The sequence below is a fragment of the Pyrgilauda ruficollis genome, unplaced genomic scaffold (genome assembly GCF_017590135.1).
Source record: "Pyrgilauda ruficollis isolate IOZ18807 unplaced genomic scaffold, ASM1759013v1 scaffold98, whole genome shotgun sequence".
NCBI classification, from domain to species: domain Eukaryota; kingdom Metazoa; phylum Chordata; class Aves; order Passeriformes; family Passeridae; genus Pyrgilauda; species Pyrgilauda ruficollis.
In genome coordinates this window covers 1,107,335-1,116,167 of record NW_024531932.1, presented here as the reverse complement: position 1 = coordinate 1,116,167, position 8,833 = coordinate 1,107,335, and the positions used below count along the sequence as shown (strand labels likewise).

The 8,833-nt window shown below is 44.1% G+C and overlaps 1 protein-coding gene across 1 annotated transcript in view; it reads left to right on the top strand.

The window, feature by feature from the left end:
- The first annotated feature begins 310 nt into the window (after window positions 1-310).
- Window positions 311-8,833, top strand: part of TET1 (tet methylcytosine dioxygenase 1) — a 64,071-nt gene continuing 55,548 nt past the window's right edge. The window contains exon 1 of the mRNA XM_041490084.1: window positions 311-2,239. Coding sequence (XP_041346018.1) covers window positions 311-2,239 — 1,929 coding nt within the window. The remainder of the gene's footprint in view (window positions 2,240-8,833) is intronic.

Here is an 8,833-nt window from a genome sequence, read left to right as displayed (position 1 = left end):
AAGCTTTTTATTTTGTAGTATACTAATATTTTAAAAGCATTTGTGCTAGTTGAACATAATGCCCAATACTGCTAATTCTGATTCTACCTCTGTATTTTTAAATATTAAAAATGGTCAGCTGAAAATATGTGCACTTTTTTTAATTAGAAGTATATTAATGCTGTTTTGTATCTTTTTCTGTTTCAGAGTTGACATTGTATGAGCGCAGAAAGCAGCAATGGGAGTATGCAGTTTTCTACTGAAGAGGTCTCTCAAGAGCTCATGATTTTTTTTCCATCTCTCCTCTTAACACTCCTCCTGCTCTGCAGACATGGCTCACCATGCGAGGCCTTCCAGATCAGCCAAAAAAGAAGAGTTAGGCAAAAGGAAAACTAACCAGAGCAAAAAGAAATCTAGCCAAGTGAGAAAGAAAACCACAAAGGCTTCCACAAAAGCTGTTAGTTCTGGAAAAGGTAAAAAGCCAGTGCAAGAAAAAGATGTTAAGAAAAAACAGCAAGAAAAGAAACCAATCATGAGCTCTTCAGGTAGACTTCTCAGGAGCAGTGTAACCAGAACCTTGTCTGGAGCATCTTGGGTGAGTTTGGAGAAAGCTGACAATATCCTCTTTCACAGCCAGGATTCTTTCAGCATCAATGGCTTCACAATGGCTCTCCGTAACCGATCCTTCTCCAGAAGATTTTCCCAAACTCCAATAATTGCAAAGCCCAGGAAAGCTGCAGCTCAAAAAAGGGTAGAAACAAAGGAAAAACATGAACAAGAAGCCCTGGCAGTAGTAGAAGAGAAAAATGATGAAACAGATGAAATAACTTTGAAACAAGATTTAGCTCAAAATGAGTTAGCTGCTCTGCCTGAAGAAGGCTTTCTGTGTGGTGCAGGTGAAGAGCCTGTTATCCCGTGTGCCAGTCAGCACGAGGAGGCAGAAATACCTGAAACAGATGACTCCATTCCAAACAGTCAGGTAACTGATGATGGTATAGAAGCTTCAGAGGTGAAATCTAAGCATGAAGACTTGCCCTGTGATCAGATACTCAGTGATCTTGATACAGGTAGTTTGGCTGAAGCATTTGTTGAAGATGCTGCGCTGGTACTTCCATCTTCTCCTTCTGACTCTGGAATTGCCTCTGAATCAAACTCGAAGGTACATGCAGAGGCTCCCTTCAGTGTGGTGCCTAACAGTACAGACCCTGACTCCAGCACTGTTGATACCTCAGGCCTCAGCTCAGCAGTACTGATAGAGTCGGTCACACTTGCCAAATTCCACATTGGAGCAGGGTTGGACATGGTGCTACCTAGGAAAGAACAAGACTTGGATTCTGCATCTCTAGTTACCTCTGAGTTTAACTCACAGGAACATTTATTAGAAGATGCAAGGTCACTGGCAGCTTCCTGCTTGAAGGCAGGCTGGGATTTAGAATCTGAGAATAAAGACATTGGTTCAAATTCCAGTTCTGTAGCTGCCTCTGGATCAAATTTGCTTTTACATTTTGAAGGTGCAAACTCACTTGCAGAATACCCCATGAAACTGGTTGTGGATTTTGTACCCATTCACAGAGAACTTGATTCAAATTCAGATTTGAGCTTTACAAAAGAAAATTCAGAATTTGACACAAAGAACATATTTAGAGTATGTGAACCAGTCTCCAATACCTCTTTAAACAATATTGAAGTAGAGGACATTGAACAGCTTGTTAAATGTATTGATGCAGAGACATTAATTTTGAATTCAGGGTATGTCCCCACTTTATCTTCAGATTTAGAAAAAAGCACAGTTGAGAAAATCTCTGCTGAAAGCTCTGGACAATTATCTGCAGGTTTTGTTTCAGAGTTGCCATCTTGCATGGAAATCTCTGCTCTTGCCTCAGAAAAAGCCATAAATGCAGATTTGCCAGCTGACTCAAGACTGCAGCATAATGATTATTCATCACAGCTGGGAAGTGTCGGAGTAAGCTTGAATTTGGTTCAGGACAACGTGAGCAACAGCACTGAAGCAGCTGAGGCCTCAGGGCCATACTCTCTTAAAAATCCAGCTGGTGATTACCCTCTTCCATATTCATCTCTGCTCCCTATGCTGGAGAAAAAGAAACGAAGGCGCTGTGGAGTGTGTGAGCCCTGTCTGCGGAAAACCAACTGCGAGGAATGCAGCTGCTGCAGGAAGCGCAAAACGAGCCACCGGATATGTAAGAAGAGAAAATGCGAAGAACTGAAAAAGCCACCGCCACCAGTCACGCTACCTTTTGAGGTAAGACAAAGAAGTTGCAAATTAAGTCACTCTTTTGAGTCTTGAGGTGCATCTTAAAATTCTGCAAAGGGAAGTGCTGGCCACATTACAGCTTCAGAGAGTTCAGGTGGCTGTTGGTGCTAACAGGTTGTACAGTCACTTCCTCTTGTCATCTACAGGACTGTAGGTTAGAGTGAGCTGGAGTTAGTCGTGTTCCTGTTTTATAAATCAAAGGTAAATGTGGCTTTAACTCTGTGTCCCAGGGTATGTTGGCCAAAAGAATGGATAAATTGGAGTGCATAAAGAAATGAGGAAGATTTAGGCACAGAAAGTGGGAAGGAGGGACATTGAGGGTAGTCTTAAGAGACTGAGAATCACAAAGGAGAGTGTTAGTGTTGTAAAATACTGAAGGCTAAAAGCAAAGGAAGGCATGTTTTCTGCTCTTTGGTTCAGTTAAAGTAATTTGCTTGTGATGACAGATTTGGTGAAAATCAATTTATAAACTTCATGACCAAGTTGTAGCTGCATTTTCCCCTTTCACATCTCTCTGCCTTTCTAATTGTCTATTCTTCTCTTTCTCTCATTTCACTTCTCTTTCCTCTCTCCCTTTGTCTTTTACCACATTCCCCAAACATACTTTCTTTTTCTGTGTTTCTTACTCATTTTTCTGACCCATCAGCCTTTTATAACCCAGGTCATAACTTTTGGAACAAAGAGGAGGGGAAAAGAGAGTCTGTATGCCCATGTGATAACAGCACTGACCTTCTGAGGGATTTCAGTTTCAAGATCAGGCTTTAAATCAGGTAAGTAGGGAGTTGAACAGAGATTTCCCACATCCCAACTGAACTCCCTGACCTCTGAGCTGCAGTGAGACTCTGCAGTGCTGGGTCCCCCTGGGAGTGTTTTCTTCATAGGATCCAATAGTACCTGAACCACAGAGGGGGAGAGGCTGTCTTGGTAGTTAAATCACTGGGACATTTGCCTTGGGATGTGGGAAACTGAGGTTCAAGTCTCTGCACACCAGCGTGTGCTCTGAGAGGAGCAGTTCACACTGGGGAGAATGCACCTGCAAAACCTTTCTCCAGAGCAGTTTCTTGAAAATAGTGTGTTCTTACAGCATGTAGGAATTCCTGTCAGCTGTGGAGGTCTCAGGAGAGCTCCTGTTGGCACTGCCCTGTCCTGTGCTTAACCAGGCTTGGCAGAGAAGTCCCTTCTGGTTTTCAGGTGGGCAAGCAGAAAGCAGAATCCTGTAGCAGTGAGGGATATGGTATATTCCCCTTCGAGGGGGAAGTATATTTTAAGGTATGATGTTTAGGGAAGTAGGCTTAAACAGTTTGGCTCAGAATTCATTCAAAAACCTCTTTCTGTTTCAGCTGCTCCTTAATGCTCTTAAAAAATAAGTGAGGAGAGGGACAGCTGTAATGCAACTCTAAAATAGATATTAAAACAATAATGGTGATAGAGACTTATCCTGACCTTTTACAGCAAAAGAGTAGTGACATTGTCCTTCTGTATATTTAGTCAGTGGGATTGAAGAGAAGTTAATGGGAGAGGATTTGTAGAGTTGAGGTAGGAAGTGATCTAAAAGCCATGTTTTCAAAACAGTTTTGGCAGGGTCAGTGAAAGGAAGCATTCCAGCTTTTCTGTCAACCTTTGTTTTCCAGGCTAAACATACTACTTTTCTTGTTGCTCAGCCTGACCCACTCCTTGCAGCTTAGCTTTGCCCTTCACCTTTGTCCTCTCTGGAGACTCCTTTTACTTTCTTTATGAGAGATTCCTTGTTTTTACTCTTTTCTTTGGCAGCTTTTATTTTGGTGTGTTTTTATTTCATTAGAGTGGCCACATTCTGTATGATACATTCAGAGCTGCACCAGAAGCCTCCTTCATTTCTTGTTAAATTTTGTATGAAATTTCAGTGTGCTGCATGGAGGAAATGAAGCATTCCTGACATTTAAGAACATGTCAGGTATTTTCTTTTAAAATTGTATTTGAATAAAACCCGGTGCCTTTTCAGATATTCCTAGAAAGAGGTTTTGCTTCATTTGCTTCATTTTCAATCTCTAGAAACTGTGCTCTGAGGAAATGAGAAAGTATTTCTACAAAGTTATATCAGCTCTTTCAAGGTGTTGAGATGGGGAAGCTGTTGGGGGATGGGGAATGCTATCACTCAGTTTAGCTGCTATCCTTTAGATAAGATTGCAGGGAATTCCATTGTTTTCCCAGACTGGTAGTACCGGGACTTCTGTGGCAGTAATGTGTTTCAAATAGGAAGCAGCTGAGGAAAACCCAAAACTGTAGGTCTCTGTCCATGGTATGGAAAGTGAATATAAATAATGAAAAGAAATGAGGTTGGCTTCAGTGTGTTCATTGTTCAGAAGAGTCATGCTTCTTTCTCTCATGTTGGTGGAATGTAAGCATTTTTTGGAGGTGATTCACTGGGAGGAGGGTGTAGGGGGATAGAGCAGGAGCATAGTTTCAATGTTGGTGTTTTGCCTTAAAGGGATTATCTCTCCCCCTTTCTAACTAAAAAGTGCAAAAGTCCCAGTGAAGTCAGTCAGAGCTGTGTGCATTAAATGGCTTTATAGCCACTGTGGGGGTTGGCAGTCCATACCTGCTGCTTAGGAAAGAAAAAGTGTTGGTTTTCTTTAGGAACTGACATGGATTTACAGTTACAGGAGTAAGGCCTGGCTCCTGTAACTGGTAGAAGCCATCAATGTAAACTGAAGTGCATATTCCAACACCCGTGCCCACGTGTGCACAAGCACTCAGCCCTTGGAGAAATTGGAACTGGCAATAGTTAGGTTACTGTTATTTCCATTAATTCACACATAATCCAGATAAAGATTTGAAAACTATATTGGACTTGAAAAATACCATTTAAAAATATCAGCCACATAAACATTAAGTGATATTGTACCTTCCTGAATGTAATGGGTTTTGCAGGGATGTGACATCATGAAAGTCTGGATATAAGGCATTGTGGGCTCCAGTTCCCAGCCCCTGTGTGGAGCAATATTGCTCCTCTTCCTGAGGAATTCACACTGTGCCTGTTTGCTTTGGAGCTGCTAAAGAAGAATCCTAAAATATATAAGGGAAAACATTTTCTTACTTATTGAATTTTTTGAAAGGGCAGCCCAGTAAATAAAATGTAAGGAAGCTTTCATACGGAGAGGAAAAAGGATTTATCTTGGGTTACTGTCCCTCTCAGAATGAACAATGCAGGAATACTTCACAGTGAAGAGTTTGAGATGCTTACCCACACAGGATTATGATGCTGCCACATTTTTGTCTTGTCCTTAAAGACTGCTGTTTTCTGAAACAGTATTGCAGTTACTGAGGGCTGTTTTGTTCCAAAAAGCAGATTTAATTCCAAGAAGTGGTCTGCTTTGCTGCCATTGCATAGTGTCAGGGCTGTCTTCATGAGTTGCAGTGTGGCATGAGGATTTTTTAGGCTTCAAAAGTAGCACGTGGACAGGAAAGGTGGCTCATGGTGTGTTTTCTTTTCTCCACGGCCAAAGGGTTCCTGTTTTGGCCAAGCAGGAGCCTGGAGCTGTGGCTGGAGCCGGCTCTGCAGGGCTGATGGGCTCCAGCTCCTGGGGGAGCTGCTGCCCTGGCCCACGGGGGTGTCAGGCTGAGAGCTCCAGTTCTGGGCTGAACTTGTAGGGCTTCCTGACCCCACGGCTCCCAAAGGCCCGTGAACTTACACTGCTGCTGAGCTGGCAGTGTGGGGAGCCCTCGTCTCCAGGCTTTCTTGATGCCTTGTGAAGGCTGGCCTAGAGCAGAGACTAGATGGAGCTAAAGTAGGGATTTATTAAAAGATCTCAGATAGATCCACCTTGGACACCAAAATGGCCACACAATGGACAACAGGTCACAGGGTTTCACACTTGTGTAAGTTCTGCTCCATTTGCATATTGGAGCTAATTGTCCAATTACAGCTTTATTTCATGCAGTTCCATCCTTGTTTTCTCTCTTCATGCCACACTGTTTATGCTCTTGGGCCTGAGATTTGGATCAGTTGTCCTTGGTCCCCAGCTAGAGAAGGAATTGTTTTGTCTCCCTACTCCGTGAAGAGAGCTTACTATCCCCTAATATGAAGCCCAGAACTACACTAAAGCAGTACAGAATCTGAAAAATATAAAAGCTAAAACCTGAAGCATCATTTTGCAGGGTTTGTCAAGACAAGGTGCCCACATTTTAGGGTGCTGCCTAGGCAGGGAGCCCTCTTGGATTGAAACCATCTGCTGGAGAGAGCTTTAATTCCTATTAGAACTAAATAGCTAGATTTAGGGGGACCTGTAGTCAACAAACTGGCCAAAAAAATGAGGTCACTGTGTGTTTGTTCACTTGGGTTGCCCAAGGTGTCTCGAGACATCTTATTTAATTGCTGTAATCCAAGTAACACGAAATATTAAATAACAATAAGGGCCTGCTTGTCTGTGGGTTTTTAACACACTGCTGAAAAACCCAGACATATTGAAAAAGGATGCTGCAATTCAAGTTGGTTGGGAGCTTTCCAGTAAGCCATTCCTTGAATGGAAAATGCTGAATGAACAGGAACTTTTCACAGCTACTATCTGTCTTAATGCAACTATTTGGGGGAAGTTTCTCGAGGATTGAGAAATGAAATTTGTTTAAAACTTAAAAAGGGAATGAGAATTATTAGAATATGTTGGTGGTAAGGGGTTTTTGCCTGATGCAGACCAGGGGCTTGAACTTTGGTCTCCCACATCCCATCTGTCTCCTCTTGAATTTTGAAAGTTTTGCTCTGCTTTGGAACAAAATCAAATGCTGAAATCTGGGGAAAAAAAAAAAAAAAGGAATTATTGTGTTCTAGCCAGGCTCAGCTATAATCAAGAAATTTAGACTTTGTGGTATTTATTTTACAATAGACTCCAGAAATATTTTAAGGCAGTTGAATTTTATAAAGTGCATATAAAAACACTCCTGAGTAGGATACCTGAGTTTTGTGAGGGGATAGCACACAGCTGGAGGAGTTTGGTGATGTGTGTGATGAGCAGAGCTGCACGCAGCCTTCCCTAACCCACGGAGGCAGGGCAGGGAGTTGGAGTTGTGCAGTTCACTCGTGTTTTACACTGACACTCATACTCTGTGGGAGCGTAAAATAATTACAGCTCACAGTACTTTGCCATTTCTGTGTTCCTGGGTGTGGACCATAATGCAGGCTAAATTACAGTGAGACTGATTAGTTTGTGCTCTAGTTATTTTCAGAGGCTGTATTTAACAAGTTGCCTCTTCACTGCTCCTTATTTTCTGTGTTGGTTCTTAAAGCTTTTGTGGGGGAAACTCTCTGAAGAGGTTTCTTTCCTTCCTTGTGTCTGAGGACCTCTAACATGAGGTTACAAGGAAACCTGAAACTGCTGTCCAGTGCATGCACCAGCCTGGGGTCTAAATCACAATATGGGGTCTTAGGTTTCTAAGCAAACAAAATACTGTTCCTTTTTTCCCCTGTATTGTAAAGGATCTAAGTAGCCAAAACTACCAAGAAGAATCAGATCACTAAGTGTGTGTGACTTCCACTCTCTCATTCTTAATGTGCAAAAACAACCTTTGCAGATGTGGGGTATTTGGGGGAAAGAATACAAATCAGTATTTTAATTTTACCTTATCCTAAATCCTATTTAATACATCATTCTGATGCACCAAATAAAGAGTTTAGATACAGGGTAGCATCAGACAATGAAAAATGGGTGACAGCTTTCTCTGATTTAATTGCTGCCCTGGGGAATGAGTTGTGTGTCCGTGAGCATTTCTGCTATTTAACTGATTTGGACCAAGAAGTGGACAGTAATTACATTACAGTGTAGCATTAGATAAAAAAACAGATTGCAGTTTGTAGCTGATGAAAAGGTGTTCTTACTGGTTTTTATCTTTAGTGCATAAATCCATGGCCAACGTTCTGGTTTAGATGTCAACTGCGAATTGTTTCAGGGAATGCTTGGGTGCCGCAGTGTTAGATGCGGTGTTGTTGGTTTGTTGTCCCTCGTTAGCCAAAGTCTGTGATCCGGGAGGGCTCGCTGTGACCCCTCCGTCCCGCTTTCATCCGGATGGGCGTTTGGAGCAGGTGGAGTCGTGGCAAAACAATTGCACTTGATGTTTATACGGTGGCCAGTTCCATGGCAGTCCGTTGGCAGTAATTTGTTCTGTTGGCTGCTGCAGGAGTGGATGGAGCCGGGGGTCTCTTTCACCGGGCCGGGCCGCGGGCTGTAGCGTGCGCTGGGCTCCTGGCCCCAGGCGGGGATTTTGAGAGGGCTGCTGCGGCCGCGTCCCCTCGGCTTGGGAGAGCAGGTGAAGGCAGGCCCTGTGGCTGCGGCCTCCATCGGGGAGCCGCGATTTCCACTCTTTCCAGGGGAACCCGGCTGCGTAGCCCCGCCGCGGCCGCCGGTGGCCGGCGATGGATGCCCGGTGCCGCTCACGGAGAGGCCCGGGGCTGTGTCGCCCGGTGTGCGCACGCGTGCGGGTGCGCGGGGGCCGTGTCCTCGCCTGACCCCGTTCTCATCGCGGCCCCAGCCGAGCGACCCCGGCCCCGGTGCCCGGGGCGGGCGGTCCGCACCGCCTGGGCCGTGCCCGGGGCGCGGGGCGGCGCCGGCTCCC